General features: G+C 36.6%; 2 protein-coding genes across 13 annotated transcripts in view; one reads left to right on the forward strand and one right to left on the reverse strand.

The window, feature by feature from the left end:
• The window catches only part of Mbd5 (methyl-CpG binding domain protein 5), a 352,039-nt gene extending 346,972 nt beyond the window's left edge, over positions 1-5,067 (reverse strand). For 4 of the 6 annotated variants that reach the window (XM_048345509.1, XM_048345504.1, XM_048345507.1 and 1 more), the window contains exon 1: positions 4,276-5,067. The gene's annotated coding sequence lies outside the window, so the exon portion shown is untranslated. The remainder of the gene's footprint in view (positions 1-4,275) is intronic. The other 2 variants (XM_048345506.1, XM_048345505.1) reach the window with 1 other exon arrangement.
• Orc4 (origin recognition complex subunit 4) overlaps positions 1-17,443 on the forward strand; it is a 64,850-nt gene that overhangs the window by 10,497 nt on the left and 36,910 nt on the right. The window contains exons 1-2 of one of the 7 annotated variants that reach the window (XM_048345516.1): positions 5,174-5,381; positions 5,786-5,933. Coding sequence is in view for 1 of the 7 variants with exons in the window: in XM_048345513.1 (XP_048201470.1) it covers positions 8,554-8,620 (67 nt within the window). In the remaining 6 variants the exon portion in view is untranslated. Of the gene's footprint in view, positions 1-4,189; positions 4,334-5,173; positions 5,382-5,782; positions 5,934-8,427; positions 8,621-17,443 lie in introns of those variants that run through there. The other 6 variants (XM_048345517.1, XM_048345518.1, XM_048345514.1 and 3 more) reach the window with 6 other exon arrangements.

Genomic DNA, 17,443 nt, shown 5'->3' on the forward strand with positions numbered 1-17,443 from the left:
CCTCAAAAGTATACACCAGTTCCAACTAAATCACGGCATTAGATTTGCTAAAATGTGCTTAAAAATATCCAGAGTCTAAATGAAAATGGACAATACCTCCCAATAGACTGGAAAAGACACTCTTTTGTATGAGATGCAGAGAAAGAAGTGTTGCATTTGAGAAAAATAACTAAGTTTGCTGAGTCTGGATTTTTTTCTTTTAGAAAAAATTTGATGAACAGTGTTGGTTATCTTCAAATAAAAAATGATAAATTCAGCCTAACTTCACTGTCTAATGTGAGCAAACTATACACAGACAAGAAATTTCTATACAGTATTAGTGGAAAATTATTCTTACTATTTTACTATTTTAACAGAATACAACAATATCCTTGCTAAGCATGTACTTTTCCACCTAAGAGTATCCATTTTGGTGATGTAAAATTTATTTAGGTGAGCCAAAATAAAGATATACACTTGTGGAACACAATTAAATTGGATTTAATTCTCTTCACATTAAATTGCAGGGGCCATGCTTGCTTTTCATATGCCTAATACAATGCCTGACAGAAGATGCTTCATAGATGCTAAATACAATCTGCTGTGCACATACAATTGAAATTGAGACAAGGTTACAGAGATACATAAGTTGCATATAGGCTTTCTGGCTGACTTCATGGGATCCCACTGATGACTAGAAGTAAATCTTCATATCCATAGAAAACTGGAAAGTTGGTAATTGTCTGGGTAAGGACCAAAAAGACAAAGTCAGGGAAACATGCCACCTAAGTAACAGTTGCTTTATAGAACTGGCAAAAGCAGCCCAATCATTCCTACAAACTAATGAACCATTTAGTCAACAAAATGAAATCTGTGCATCCTAAACAAGTATGTTTTTATGTAGTTTTTCATCATTGCTTATTCAAAAGGAATCATGTTTGTATTGTTTCATCCTGTATAAGGATTAGAAAGTAGGTTTTTGCTTATTATGAGTACTATATGGTTACAAGTAATTTGGTTATTAATTAGGATTGGTAAGTCACAGTACAGATAAAGAAAAAATTCCCAAGAAAGTAATTTTTATGGCATGACTACCATGAAATTATAGCAGGAAACAAGGGGAAAAGGAAAGCGAGAAGAGTAATTTCATATTTTTCCAGTAAAGAAATTCAAGCATGTTTAATTCTACAACTAATATAGATTAAGACAAATCATCAGTAGGTCCTACTGTGCACCAAATATGCTGAAAATGAGGGACATAAGTTTTAACAAGCAAACACTTTTGTCCATAACTAGGTCATTAAGACAAGACTCACCAGCAAACCATTAAAGCAAAACATGAATTCTCTAATTTTTCATAAATATGGGTCCTCAAAACAAGATTAAGAAATACATTTACTGATTAACTGCAGCCTCAGGGGGAGAAAAGTATTAAAGAAAGCTGAAATAATTCTCAAAGTAGTAATAATTCTAACTCACGAGTGAAATTAGTATTTGTTTAAAATATTAACAATTTATTGAATTTACAAACAGAAAAAATGCTAACTGTACGGCTATGTATCTTTCATGTTGTTGGAAATGACATGGCTCCTTATAAGACGTTAGTGCTATCTACAGAATTGAGCCTGATAGTTTCATTTCTGACAAAAGGCAATGAGGTAATATAGCATCGTAAGTATTAGGGCACTTGAATTCTACAGTTCCTGAGTTGCCTACTCACAGACCGTGGAACCTGGGGCAAGCTCCTCAGCTCTCTGAATTTCCACAATATGGAAAATGACGAAAGAATACCAGGGTCAGTGACTATTAATCCTAGCTACTCAGAAGGCAGAGATTTGAGCATCACAGTTTGCATAAGACTCTGAAAACCTGCTATCTCCAATTAACCAGGAAAAATCTGGTAATGTAGGCTTGGCTCAAGTAGTACACAGCCAACCTAAGAAAAGAAAATGAAAATGAAGAATGCTTCCGAGATAGCTTCTAGCTGAAAAATTACCATCCCAAAATATCAATCATTCTTATATTTTAAAAAATAAGCCATAATAAAAATACAATAAAAGGTTTTAAAGCATAAATCATTGTCTGAATAAGAAAAAGTCTGGAATCTTCCAATCATAAAGGGTTACCTGGGGGGGTGGTATGGCAAGGAATGCTTCCAAAGGAAAACACAAAGTAAAGGCATTAAACTCAAGACTATAAATTTTAACTCAGCTGCCAACTGGGCAACTACTACTCCAATTACCTATACAATTTGCTTACTTAAAATTAATTTCTTTACGAAGTTCTACTTTCTATTTCTTACAATATGGTTGCTGAGGTTTTAATGTGAGGGCAGAAAATCTTAGGTTGAACCTACAATAGTATTATTGATAGTAAGAGAAAACCTTAAACTTGGTACAGATTTCTGATTATGTGCACCGTTACATTTCAGAGAAATTTAAGAATCTACTCAAATGTATAAGAGGAATGAGAGCATTATGAACATATTATTTACTATGCAGGTTGTTCTTCCCCCCTATGTATGAATCTTTGCTTTTTAACACAATGTTTAAAATTTTCAAGAACAAATTTCTACATATATAATGCTTTCAGTCATTAAAAGATGAGAATATTTTGTCTTAACTTTGTCATAAAGAAACTAAGATATTAATAACATATCTTTATATTTACTTCAAATATCTTTCTATGATTTCAGTATTTCTGATCCTTTCTAGTTACCAAATTGCAGCATTCATATTACCAGGCTGATCAAAATATAGCTACTTTACAGAAAAATATTTTTACTGACATAAATTATGGGATAAGAAACACTACGCAGTTTTTAATCCTTGAGGAAAAAAGGTGCTTGTATGAAAGAAAAAGAGAGAAGGAAGAAGGGAGGCTGGGAAGAAAGAGGAGAGAAATGTAATGAGGAGGGAGAGAAAAAAAATGTGCAGATTTATCTGCAAGGAAAGGGATAAATGTAAATATAAAACAGAATATCACTTCCCAAAGTAAGCCCTAAGTAAAAAGCCTACATTAGAAATATGCTTTCTAGATTTTGTGAAATAAAATACAGCACTGATTGAAAGCTATTCAGTAAGAGCATGCCATGCAAAAAAGATAAAATAGTTTTCATCACAATTGTTTTTCTATAAACCTAAAGCTGGCTTACCTTTCCATTTGTACCTAAGTACAATGGATACATTATAACTTCATGATGTCTTTGACTCATGAAAACATATTATAGAAATCAGTCCCCTTTTACACAGTGAGCAATTTGTTTTAGTACCCTGAAAGATGAAAAACTCATCTCAATTTACAACAGTAAATAAATAATTCATTTAAAACTGAAAGTGGTACCAATCCAGCAAACTATTGATGGAAAGGTTTGGCCTTCCATGAAGCCAGAACAACATAAAGTTTTCAGTGGGGATTACTTGTTCAGACAAGTTACAAAGATTAGAAAAATACCCAGTTAATTATGAAATAGTTCATCTTCTCATTTTGTGGAAAATAAACATAAAGAATGTATGTGGGAAAAGACGATACCAACATTTAAACTTTAAGCATTTTCAGTTTTGAACTTTATAAACTGATACTTGAAACAAATAATTAGCATAAAAGCAATCACCCCAGTAAGAACTTAACCAAAGGCCTCTATCAATTAAAAATTTGAAATCTGCCATGCAGTTCAGACAAAACGAAAAATGATGATATTAAATTCCTAACGCAAAAACCAGGCAAGTCTTCCAACCCTAAAGTCCACATCCAAACCACACAGTAGCAAAAAAGGGGAAAACGCTCAGGTCTACAAATGAAAAAGCAGTTCCAATACAAGCCAGATCCCGACATTTTCCCACTCAGAAACAAATGCAGTAGGGCTATTCTTGAGGAAAGAGGGGAAAGGGAAAAAAAATTAAAAGCTCTCCAAATGAAAAATTTTAAGTGACATCTCGAAAGTGTGCCTCTTTTCTGTCTCTTTCCCTGGCGCCTCGTTGGAGAAAGGAGGGGGTTGTTTTTGTATTCTCCCCCACTGGAGCAAGGCACAATCAGATGTTTGCTGGAGGAAAGAACCCACTTTTGACAACAGCAAATAAAAATAAAAGTGCCCTTCCTCCCCTGACAGGATGGACACTCCAGCTCACACATCCCTCCTCACTCCAACCCCTCCTTCATTCACCCCCCCCCCCCACCGTCAGCACCACCCCCTCCTCACCCCCGAGCTCCACTGCGTATGAGGTTTGGTGCTACTGTTGCCCCGGAGTGAAAGTCAGAGCCAAAGGAAGGCAATGAAGCCCCCACAGACACACTTACCTTTCCTGCCCCCCACTTTTGAGTGCCTTCCCTGGAGCTGTGGAGGATGACACAAAGGGTAATAAAGGGGGGGAGTGGAGAAGGAGGATGCGAAGGAGGAGGAGGAGAGCTGGGGAAGTGGCTGCTCCTGGGTGTAGTGAGATGTCTCCAGCCAGGGCCAAGCAGCAGTAGCAACAGCAGCAGCAGTAGCAGCAGCAGCAGCAACAGCAGCAGCAGTAGCAACAGCAGCAGCAGCAGCAAAGGGTCTGTGTTGCTAAGAGGCTTTTGGTCTCTTTCTCCCCTCCTCTCTCGGGCAAAGAGAAGGGTGGAGGGGGCTCGGGAAGGAGGCGAGTGGAGGGGTGAGGGGGTAGGAGTCGTGGATGGGGGTTTTCGAAGAAGAAGAAACTCCTTCTCCTCTCTCAGGCTCAATCCCCCTCTCAGGGCTCCGAACTGGAGGGTGGGGGAAGGAACTCAGCCGCCTTCCCCCCACCCCCCTCAATTCAAGGTTGATGTGGGGTAAAATTAGTGTCCTGTCCCTTTAAAAATAGAAATAAAAGGTGCCCCCCCTCTGCCACTGCCTCTCTCTTCATCATCAGCTGCTGCTGCTGCTGGGGTCTCTCTGCTAGGGGGGGAGGGGGGCTCGGGTAGAAGAGACGGGAGGCACTCACTGCGCATGTCCCGCTCTGACGGGAGGCTGGTTGGTTGAAGGCAAGAGGAGGGGGAGGGGAGGAAATGAGATGTTTTCCCAGAAGGCTTCGAGGCACCCGCGACCCGGAAGACATTGTAGCAGGGGGTAGAGGGGCGGGGGCGGGGAGGGGGAGGAAGTCGCTACTCTTTAACACCCCCAGCGCCCACTTCCCTCCTAAAGGAAAGTGGAGAAACGGAAGTGGGCGTGGACGGAGGCGCTTAGAGGTCACGTGGTTGTGCTGGAGGGAGGCGGAGTGTGAGCTGCGGCGCGTGCGCGAGGGGCCTGTCGGGAGCCGCTGTGCACCCTTTGGCCCCTGCAGGTGAAGCTGAAGAGAGAGAAAAAAATTGAGGGAGCAAGAGAGGGAGCGCGCGAGAGAGTTGTGAAGCGGTTTTTTGAAGTCGTTGGACCCCGGGTTTGCTCCGGTAAAAGCAGGTTTTCTGTAAGAAGAAATATGGATTAGGCTGGCCTTACTCTGAAATCGAATAGAAAGCGGGAGGATTTACAATCATGCTAGGGGGAAAGGGGCAGGCTCGTCTAGGCCTGGGAGGCCGAAAGCAGTTGGTGGGCTCCTCTGTGCGGAGACCCCGAGGACTGGTGGACGCAGCCCCGGGGGAGCGCGGCGAAGGCTGGGGAGGAGGCTGTGCAGGGGGCTGTGGGTGATGGGCCTGTTTACAGATAAATGGGGTCTAGGAAGTCTCAGCAGCTATCCAATGACTTCTTCCTCCCCTCCTGATAATCCTTCTGTCGGGGTGATGGAAGGCCGGGTGCTTGGGTTGCTTTGCTTATTGGGTTGTGTTTTGCATCCCTCCGTTACAGTTATCCTTCACAGTTATTCTGTAGAAGCTGGGCCGGGAGGGCTTCAGTAAAATTTCCCTCCACATCCCGCGTTGTTGCCTCCGCACCAACACTGGATCACAGCGTCCTTAATACTGAATTTTAGGGTTGATAAAGAGGAAAGGGACATCATCTGGTGTATTTTCCTCTAGGGTAGGTAAAAAAAACAAAAACCACGAGTATTTTTAATATAATTTTAGTGTTATTAAGATGTTGTACAGAGGAGTTACCATAAATCAGGTATTGACTACAATTCTTTTTGGACTATGTCACCCTTTCCTTCATTTTCCCCTTCCAGTCCACATAGTTTATTTTTTACATAGTTTGTATTGAATACCGTGACTGTATTTGTTTACCCTTCCCAGTTTCTTTTTTTTTATATGAAGTGGCATTTTCACATTCATTATGAACAGTCTTAACAGCATTACAAGCTTTCAGCTATCTTTTGTACTTTAAAGAAACATAGCTAAAGGTTTTTTTAACCTAACCATAAAACATTTTATGTTTATTGAGTTCTTTAAATGTTATTTAAAATGTCATGTGGGTTATTAGGGTACCCTATCAATTACAGTTACTATTTTTGTGTGCTTTACTTGCTGCAAGTTTTAGCGATGGATACTATTTATGCATTGTAGTCTTAATGCTTCCACACTTTCTCGTACACAGTAAACTCCTCTGGTTTAAATTTTTCTTTCTTTGGAAGCCAAGTGTATTACCTTAATACAGTATTTAAATCTTTTTGTTGTAAGGTACTTACTATATGGAAACTTAATATATGGATACCTGTACAAAAGAGGTAGAACCTAGCTTTATGAATAAATATAAAGTGAACTCTGTTAACAATATTCAGTCTGAAGACTAGGATATTAGTAACACTTGAGAATAACCGTCATTAGTTGTTCATCATTGCAACAGTGTTCTGATTTTTGTGGTTATTATTTACTGCTTTTCTTTCTGGAATCTTTCAACTGTCAGTCCTGTCAGCACTGCTAGTGCTCTTAACTGTGTCTATTTTTTCTGTGTATAGATTATATTATGTATCACTATATATATTTTTTTTACTGTTTCTGCAGTCCTGCCATGTTAATATATTTAGTTGTGTTTCATATGTCATCATTGTCATGTAATAATGTCTGTAATATAGCATAGTATTTTTAGGGCAGAATCACAATTTAGTCTACTATTGAAGGATACTTTAGTAGTGTTCAGTTTTTAGCAATTATGAACAGTACCACCATGAATATTTGTAAACATGTATTGTAACACACAACTCCACTATGACTGTTCATACACTTGTATTCTAATATACACAAACACTTATTTTTCTATCTTACATGTTAATCTTCAGTATTCCTAGATTATGCCAGATTTTTCTTTAGCCCATCTATCATATTTCCATAGCAGTATATTACAGAGCTAACAATTTTATGTTTCAGTTTTGCTAACCCCAATAAGTGTAATAATCAAACTTTCAATTTGCACACTCTATCCTTTACAAAAATGTACTGGCTGAATAGATTTTTTTTTCTTCATTGTCTTTTTAATCATCTTGGTAAGAATTTTGTGCAGTAATTCTATTTTGTTTGCGATTTTGTTCAAAGATTTGTAGCATTGCAACACATTCCTTCTCAATGATTGTAACATTACTCACTTTAGCGCTTGAACTTTAGTGTGAACAAAAAGTGGATTTAAAAAAATAAAGCAGGATGTGGCTGTTTTGCCCACACTGGCTTCCTACTTGAGACCATGCCCAGACTGCTCAGTCTGTATCTGGAACCTGAATAAATTTTTACATTTGTTTAGTTTTGATTTAAGTTTGAAAACGAGTACTTGAGTACAGATTGTCTTTTCTGGCAGTAGGGATAGTTTGTAATTTTTCTTTTTTGGATATCCTTCTCTTACCTTATTGCTCTAGATGCTATTTCAAACACTATTTGAATAAGAGTACAGAAAGCGGACACTTTTGAGTTGTTCCAGATTTTAGAGGAAATGCTTTCAGTTTTTCTCCCAATTTAGTATAATGCTGGCTATTGATCTGTTAGGTGTAGCCTTAGCTGAGGCATGGTCCATCTAGTCTTTTTTTTCTTCATGACTTTGATCATGAGGGATTTTAGTCATAGGCATTTTCTGTACCTTCTAACTACTTGGCATTACAGACTTGACTACCATGACTGGCTTGTCTCTCTCTCTCTCTCTTTTTTTTGAGATAGGCTCTTTGTAACTTTTTTCCTAAGCAGACATAATACTATGGGATGACAGGTATGAGACACTATGCCCAGCCCCTGTTGGGAGTAAAAAATTACTGTTTCAATCTTGTGGCTTGTTAATGATATATTTTGGTTGTATTTATCTTCCTGGTTCAAATTGGTAAGTCTTAGGCATCTAGAAATTATAAACTTCTAGATTTTCTAGCTTATTGAAAATATACATATATATTTTTAGAATATTACTCAATGATCCCCTGTACATCGTTGCTTTCTGTTGTAATATCCCTCTTAAATATCTGATTTCATTAACTTGGGTCTTTTGTTTCTTACAGTATATTTGGTTCTGGGTTTATCCATCTGAAAACAATCTTTGTTTCATTGATTTTTTTGTGTGTGTGTATTTGTCTGTATTTTGGTCTCCAGGATTAATTACAACCTAATCTTTACAGTTTCATTCTACCTACTGATTTGGGTTTTGACTAAAACTTTAAGTGCATCATTATGTTTATCTCTTTAAGATATTTTGTTGTTTTTTTGTATTTTTTTTTAGGTAGACACTCAAAGCTATAAATGTTTAAACTGTCTCAGCTGCTTCCCATAGGTTCAAAGTTAAAAACACTAGACTTTGAAAGACAAGGTAAAATCAATTTAAAGTACCTCAGCTTCTCATGATCATGTGGTGAAATTATATGTTCATGTAGTAATGTCTATAGCATATTAGATGTAGAAAGAATATCTATATATACTTACAACAATATTTGTGGGAAAAAAGCTAAATCTACTATAAGGTCCACCCCTGGGAGGGCTCCAGGCAGATGCCCCCCACCTGTTTAAGTGTGGACCCAGTACCTGAGTTACCTAGGTAACTGACACACCTGGAAGCAGTTGTCACCCACTTCTCTGAGGTCACATCCAATCCAGCTGGCTGATAACCTCCCACCTTTTTCTATATAACCCAGGTCAACACGAGTCTCTGCTCTCTCTTTCTCTCTTTTTCCCTTCTTCCTTCTCCTTTGTTTCCTCAGGGCTGGCAGTTTCCTTTCCTCCCAATAAACTCCTTTCTGCCTGAAACATGTGGCCAGTTTCCTTTCTCTCAAACCTTACATCTATATCATTTATAAAAGGCCTATTAACCCTGTTTCCCCTGTTATTAAGTCTTGCTTTAGTATATGTTTGTTATAGTTGATAGTGAAACATTATTCTCAACACAAGTCCATAGTTGACAATAGGGTTTAGTTTTTGTGTTTTACATTACATGTGTTTTCACAGCTGACAATAACCACCATTATGGTGTCATGCAGACTGGTTTCACTGCCCTTAACAGATGTTCTGTGCTCTTCTTTTTACTTGAACATTTGACAGTCACTGGTGTTTTCACTATTGCTGTAGTTTGGCCTTTTCTGTAATCTATGAAGTTGAAGTCATAAAGTATTTAGCCTCTTTTAGTTGGCTGCTTTTACTAAGCAATAAGTAAAGTTCCTCCATGTCATTTCATAGCTTGATAGCTTATATGTATTTTTAGCCCTGAATAATATTCCATTGTATGCCTCTACCATAGTTTCATACATTCACCTATTGAAAGACAACTTTCTTACATATTTTGATAGTTGCAAAGCTATTACCTGTATGTAGTGGAAGTTACCTTTAGTCCCAGCTACTCAGGTCTTAAATGGTAGAGTAGCCAGAAGAGATTCTGTTTTAAGTTTTTCTGAATGAATATACTATTTGTCATTGTTTTGGATTCTAGCTATTATAACATATCAGATGATCTCCGTGTTTTACTTTTTATTGTGCAGTTCTCAAATGGCATTTAATGGCATTCATATCATTTTTCTTTCTTTTCTTTTTTGGTGCTGGTACTGGGGGTTCCTCTCATGCCCTCCACTCATAGCTTTTTCCCTCACAGCGACATTCTCCTGCTTGGGCTATACCTCCAGTTCTAGCTTTTTGCTAGCTAATTGAGATTAGAATATCTAGGATTTGTCTGCTCTGGCCAACTGAATCATGATCCTCAGATATCAACTCCCTGAGTAGCTAGGATTATAGAGATGATCTACTGGTGTCTCATATTTTGAACATCTTTTAATATACTCTTTTGTCACCTTATTTGATTATTTGATGAGGTGATTGTTTAGCTCTGATTTTTTTTAAACTGAAGGTTCTTTTTCTTTCTTGTAGTAATACTGGACTTGAATCACTGCCAGGGTATGGTCTCTTGGCTTTTTTGCTCAGGGCTGGCACTCTGCCACTTGAGCCACAGTTTTTGTCAATTTTTTGGTGATTAACTGAAGGGGTAAGAGTCTCAGAACTTCCTGCCCAGCCTGGCTTCAAACTGTGACCCCAGATCTCAGCCGCCTGAGTAGCTAGGATTATAGGTGTGAGCCACCAGCACTCAGCTCTAAATTGTTTTCTTAATATTGCTGTAAGAGCTTAAGAGCTTTTTGTATATTTTGGATACTAATCTGTAATCAGATTTTGTAACTTTGCCAGTTGTAGAACTGAGCTCCTCAGTTTTAATAAGGTTCAGCACCAATGTCAATGTCTCCTGATTTTATTCCTTTATTATTTTCAGGAAACATTTTACATTTCACATTGAATTCGGTCAACCATTTTCAGTTAGTTTTGTGAAAGTATAAGGACTTATTTTTTTTTTGTATTCTAGCCTATTTGTTGAAAACAGTTTTTTCTCCATTGGGTTTTCCTTTCTTTGTGAAAGTCCAGTTAACTATTTGTGTGGGTTTCTGAACTCTCAGTGTTCCATTGGTTTCTCCAGTCTTTCACCAGTAACACACACTTGATTACAGTAGTAATAAAAGTGGACAGTTTCTAAACTATCCTTTGACTTTTCCCTCGTATTATGTAGGCTCTTCTGAGTCATCTTTGCTTTTTTGATAAAGTTTAAAATTAGTTGATGATATGCACAAAATATCTTATTTTCTGGGATTTTTTAAATTGGGTCACATTGAACATGTATATCAAAGATACATATCAATAGTTTAACAACATTCACTCTGTTCATAGTAAATTAAATTCCTGTTTACTTAGGTTTACTTTGATTTCTTTAATTAGGTTTTTATAGTTTTCCTTGTATGTGGTACTATTTTAATTTAAATTTTTAGTTGGAAAGTAAAAGGAATTTGATTGCTAATCTTATATTCTATTCTACAGTATATCTGTGTGCTTTTTATTTTTATTTTCTTACTGGATTAGTTAGGAGTTCCAGTAACATTTTGAATAGTAGTGACAGGACCTCCTTTGCATTGTCCAAATCTTAGAAGGAAAGTATCTAGTTTCTTTTTTTTTTAATATATGTTTTATTATCAAACTGAATTACAGAGAGGTTACAGTTTCATACATTAGGCATTGGATACATTTCTTGTACTGTTTGTTACCTCCTCCCTCATTCCCCTCTCCCCCCTCTCCCTTTCCCTCCCCCCCCAATGAGTTGTTCAGTTCAGTTCATTTTCACCAAACAATTTGTAAGTATTGCTTTTGTAGTTTGTCTTTTTTTACCCTGTGTCTCTCGATTTTGGTATTCCCTTCCAATTCTAGTTTCTTTACATCAGGAAACTGTTGCTTGCTATCTGCAGAACTTTCTGAGATTTTCTTTTTATTACATTGAAGACATTCTTTTAGTAGTTTGCAGAGAATTTTTATTATGACTGGGTATTTTTAATGCTTTTTTGCATTTAGTAAAGTTATAGGATTTTTCTTCCTTTTTCTGTTGGTATGGATTACCTTTATTGCTTTAGAAATGTGTGATGGCTTTGCTAGGTAATGTTAGACTCATAAAATTAGTTTTAAAGTATTCCTTTGATCCTGTTTTCTGAAGAGGTTGCAGAGAATTATTCCTTCAGCTTCTGTTTTCTGGCAGATTTAGTGAACTGACATGATAAATTTCTTAAATATTAGGTAGAATTTATCAGTGAATCCATCAGAGCTTGTCACTTTCTGTTTTGGAAAGTTAGGAATTGATTTAACTTATTTGCTGGAAATGATCATCTCATTCAGGTGATCTTGTATAAATTTTATTTTTACTTTTGTTATTATAATGGTGATGTACAGAGGGGTTTCAGTTTCATAAGTCAGGTAATGAGTTCACTTCTTTTTTTATTACCATTTGTATAAATTTTGATTGATTGTATTTTTAGAAAGTTATCCCATTTTATCAAAGTTACCAAATTTCAAGCATGTTCATGATCTTCTTTTGTGTTATTTCAGTGTCTGTTGAATCAGTAGTGATTCCTCTTTTTTCATTTGTCATTACAGTTTGTTTTTGTTCTTTTTGCATTAGCATAGCTAGAAGTTTCTCAATTTCATTGATCGCTTTGAGAAAGTTTTATTTTGTGGATGTTCTTGATCTCCTGTTTTCAATTTTAATGATTTCTGCTTTCATTTTTGTCTTCTCATTTTGATATTGTTTCTAGTTTCCCTTGTGTGGAAATTAAGATGATTGATTTTTATCCCTTTTGTAATAAGGTATCTATTTAGTTCTCTAATCCCCTTTGGACTACTTTTGCTGTAGAAGATATATTTTCATTTTTATTTTGGTCACAGTGTCTTATTTTTTATATTTTATAAATTTTAATTCATAAAATGAATAAGAATACATTTCTAAGAAGAAAAATATACATATATGTAAGTATGGTTACCATCTTTTGTCATCATTAGCAGTGAACTATCTGGAGGAAAGAAAATCAGATTTCAAGAAAAAAAATTCAACTTGCACTTAATACTAGATACAGCCAAATATGATACTTTCACCTCTTTCCTGTCAAAGCAGCAACATTTTGTTTAATTATGCTGAACAACATTTGTACATTATAGTAGTAGGTTTAGAAATAGAAAAATTTCCATAAGTCTGCTAGGAAATAATAAACCTGTTTATCCTTTAAAGTCAATTTTCCTTGCTTTTGATTCTCAATCACAAGCACACAACATGGAAGATTTGGTTTATGCTTTGATATTTTTCATTTCTGTAGTTTTTTTCTTTAACCATATATGATATAGATGTATGTCCAACTCATATGTATTTTGAGTTTTTCAACTATCATTCTCTTGTTTTGTATGTAGTTCCTTTGTGAACTCTATTCTGGTAAGTAGTAAGGTATGTTTTGTAGTTCAGAATGTGGTATAGTTTTGTAAATATGACTTGTGAGCTTATAGAAAATATATTTTGTGTTTTTTTATTCACTATTCTATAAATATCATTTAAAACCAGGGCTCTTAGTATTGATAGTTCAAATATGTCTGTATTGTTTTTCAGCCTGCTATATTTGTCAGTTATTCATAGCAATCTGTTGTATTCATTTACTCTGCATACATTTCTTTGTTTTTATTTTTTGTTGTAAGACCAGGACTCTACCTGAAGCTTTGCTGTTTGGCTGGTTGGTGCTTTACCAACTGAGCCAAGCTTCCAACCCCTCTGCTTACATTTCAATTCATATTTTGTTTTGGTTGTTTCCTTTTCTTTCTTTTTCTTTTTTTTTTTAAGGTTATTTATTTCCTGCTGTTACGGAAGGTGCTTTATATTTTTAAGATGCTGAGGGTGTTTTTGGTTTTGTTTTGTTTTTTTCTTTTTTACCTGGGGCTTGAATTTAGGGCCTGAGCTCTGTCTCTGAGCCTCTTTGTGCTCAAGGCTAGCTAGCGCTTTACCAGTTGAGCCACAGTACCACTTCTAGCCTTTTATGTGGTACTGAGGAATTGAACCCAGGGCTTCATGCATGCTAGGCAAACACTCTACTACTAAGCCAAGCCACATTTCAAGCTCAGTGCTGAGGTTTATTGAAGCTTGATTGTCTTATTGCACAACTGATTATTGTTAAGTAATGCCCAACTTAGTAATGATGCCCTGTCTAAAATTAATGTGACTGCTTCACTTTCCTTTTTGACTTTATTAACTAATTTATGTATTTGGTGCTGGTACTGGGTCAAACTGAATCCTCTTGCCCTTATTTGGCTTTTTTGCTCAAGGCTTGAGCCATACCTCCAGTATAGCTTTTTGTTGGTTAATTGCTGATAAGAGTCCCAAGGACTTTTCTACCCTTCTTTGCATAATTTTAACTATAAAGAGTTAGACAATGGGTTTACAGTCATAGAATCCGCTCTTTTTTTTTTTTTTTTTTTTTTTGGCCAGTCCTGGGCCTTGGACTCAGGGCCTGAGCACTGTCCCTGGCTTCTTCCCGCTCAAGGCTAGCACTCTGCCACTTGAGCCACAGCGCCGCTTCTGGCCGTTTTCTGCATATGTGGTGCTGGGGAATCGAACCTACGGCCTCGTGTATCCGAGGCAGGCACTCTTGCCACTAGGCTATATCCCCAGCCCCTAGAATCCGCTCTTTAACCTTGTTCCTAACTAAAGTTGAGTGATGGTGATATTGTCTTAGATGTTTTCTTTCACTGAAAGAGTAATGTTAACAACTCTTTAATTTATAATGCATTCTCAAAAAGAAGTGCTATCTACTGGAATTTTAGATGCTTTCCTCAAATGAGGCCTTTAAGCAGATATAATGAAAATTTGTGTTTTATATTATTATATTTTTAATTTTTCAGTTCCATCTACCAGTTTCACCAACATTTTTTTGGGGGGAGGGGGGTTATGTGGCTTAGACTCTGTGCCTGGGTGCTGTCTCTGAGCTCTTCAGCTCAAGTCCAGTGGCTCTACCACTTGAGCCATAGCACCACTTCCAGTTTTCTGATGGTTAATTGGAGATAAGAATCTCACGGACTTTCTTGCCCAGGTTGGCTTTGAACTGTGATCCTTAGATCTTAGCCTCCTGAGTAGCTAGTATAACAGGTGTGGTCCACCTGCACTTGGCTAAATTTCACCAACATTTATTATGAGCATGTGCCTATTCTGGGGCTTACCTCGGGGTATGTGCATTGTGTCGGATCTTTTTTGCTCAAGCTAGTGCTTTACCACGTCCAGCTTTTTTGGTGATTAATTGAAGATGCCCAGGCTGGATTTGAACTGCAGTCTTCACATTTCGGCCTTCTGAGTAGCTAAAATTACAGGCATGATTCTTTGCTGCCTGGCATCACCAACATTTTTTAAAAAGAATTCTAGTAAATTTTATCTTTTCTGCTATAAGTTCCTGCAAACTAAAAGAAAGTTGTATGCATTTATATTATAACCATTTATATTCTTGTGACTGTTTTTTGGAGTTTTGGAGCTCTTGATTTTTCTTTTTCCTCACATTTTTATTGAAGTACATTTGTAAGGTATCTTACTCTATCTATTTTGCATTATCCTTAGAACTAGTCACTATTTTTGTCATGATTCAATTCAAAGGCATATTATTACACTTGAAAAGATTTGAACTGCTGTGTAGCCCAGGCTAGTCTCAAACTTTCCATTTTTAATGCCTACACCTTTTGTATACTAGGACTATAAGTTTGCAACATAAGTCTAAGCAAATGTCCTTTTATTTATAATGGTTGTAGGGTTCTTCAACTCATGTAGAAATGCAGATAAACTAAGAGAGTAGACTTAGGTGACAACATTTTTTGAGGCCAAAATTACTTTATATCAAGAATTATTACAAAGTTCTGATGACAAAAGTACTAGTCATGCAAAGGGAGAAAAATCAACCAATATGACAGAATTGAAAATTTAGGAATCAAACGCAAACATACAAAATGAAAAAAAATAAAGAAATGCACATAAATATTAACTAATTTTAAATAAATGTGTGAATAATTTTTCAGTAGAAATAGGGTAGTTTTTTTCATCAAAAATTTTGCTAGAAAAATTGGACATCTCTATGCAGGGTGACAACATTTTTGTGTCACTAGGTTGAGGTGCTGGTACTACATTTTTCATACACTTGGATACCAGCCAGTGTGTTTACTTAAAAGTTTGCAAGCTTATTCTAGCTTCCACATATAAGGGAAAAAGTGGATCCTTTGGCTTTCTGGGCCCAACTTACTTGACAATTTTTTTTGTCAAGTCTTTCCATTTCTTGACAAATGATATATAATGTCATTCTTTCTAATGGATGAGTAAAATCCCATTGTGTATATATGCCAAATTTTCTTAATCCATCCATTCGAAGGCATATAAGAGAATATCATACCTTAAATAGTGCTGGAATGAACATGTGCCGGTGGCTGTCCTGTATCCTGGTTTGTAATCCTTTGGGTAAATGTCCGGGAGTGGAATTACAGATCAGAGGGTAGCTCTGTGTTTAATTTTTTAAGGACCTCCACACTGCTTTCCAGAGTGGTTGAACAAATTTATATTCTCATCCACAGTGTATTAGGGTTTTTAGCCGTATCCTCTTGTTATTGTTTGCTATTCTCACTGGGGTGAGGTGGGATCTCATAAGTACAATGCATCTTGATTGATATCAACCCTTTTATTATTTTCTCCCATCCTTCTCAATCCATCATCAAAGCAGTTTTGAGTCTTTCATAAAATTCATTTCCAGGTCATTTGACCATTTTTAATAGTGTTGTTTCAGGCTGAGTGTCTTGTCTATCTTATCTACCTACCTATCTGTTTATGTTGTGCTTCTTCTGGACCTGGAACTCTGAGACCCAATGCTCCTTGGCTTTTTCTCTCAAGGATAGAGCTCTACCACTTGAGCCACATCTCTACTTCCAGCTTTTTGCTGTTTAATTGGGCATAAGAATCTCATTTGGCTTCAAACCATGATCCTCAGATCTCCTGAATAACTAGAATTACAGGCATGTGCCACCAGTGCTGCTTAGTTTGAGTTTCTCAACATATTGTAGATCTTTTTATGGGTTGGATTTTGTTGTTTTTTGATTTTTTAATTAATTTTTGGTGGTTTTGTTTTTTCCCTTTTTTGGTACTAGAGTCAAAGTTCTTTGCCAATGAGCTAGCCCCCATATCCCATATTCACCTCTTATAAAACATATGATTCACAGGTTGTTTTTGTTTTTGTTGTTTTTTATTCCATAGGTAGTCCAATCCCACCACTCTATTAATAATTCTGTGTGGAAGTTTTTGTGTGTTTGCTTGCTTGTTTTTGTATTGAGGGTCATATCTAAACCTTTGTCAAGACCGATGTCAAAGGAGATTTCTTCCTGCATTTTCCTTTAGAAGTTGTACAGTTTCAGGGCGTAGGTTTAAGTTTTGAATCCATTTTCAGTTGACAGTTATATTGTGTAAGATAAGAATCAAATTTCATTCTTCTGCAGGTGGATGCTCACTTTTTCCAGGACTGTTTATTGAAAAAAATCTATCATTTCCTCATTGTGTATTCTTGGACCTTAAAGATCAGATGACATTAATGTCAACTGACTTTTTCTGTATTTCAGGGCTAAGTATTCTGCTCCATTGGTCTATATATCAGTTTTGATTTCTGTAACATGCTGGTTTTCTTATGATAGTTTTGTGGACTTTTATATCAGGTACTATGTTGCTTCTAATTATACCTTTGTGCTCAGAGTTGTTTTCGTTATTTGACATTTTGTGGAACTGCATGTGCTTTATGAT

This window comes from Perognathus longimembris, chromosome 4 (assembly GCF_023159225.1).
Source record: "Perognathus longimembris pacificus isolate PPM17 chromosome 4, ASM2315922v1, whole genome shotgun sequence".
Lineage (NCBI taxonomy): Eukaryota > Metazoa > Chordata > Mammalia > Rodentia > Heteromyidae > Perognathus > Perognathus longimembris.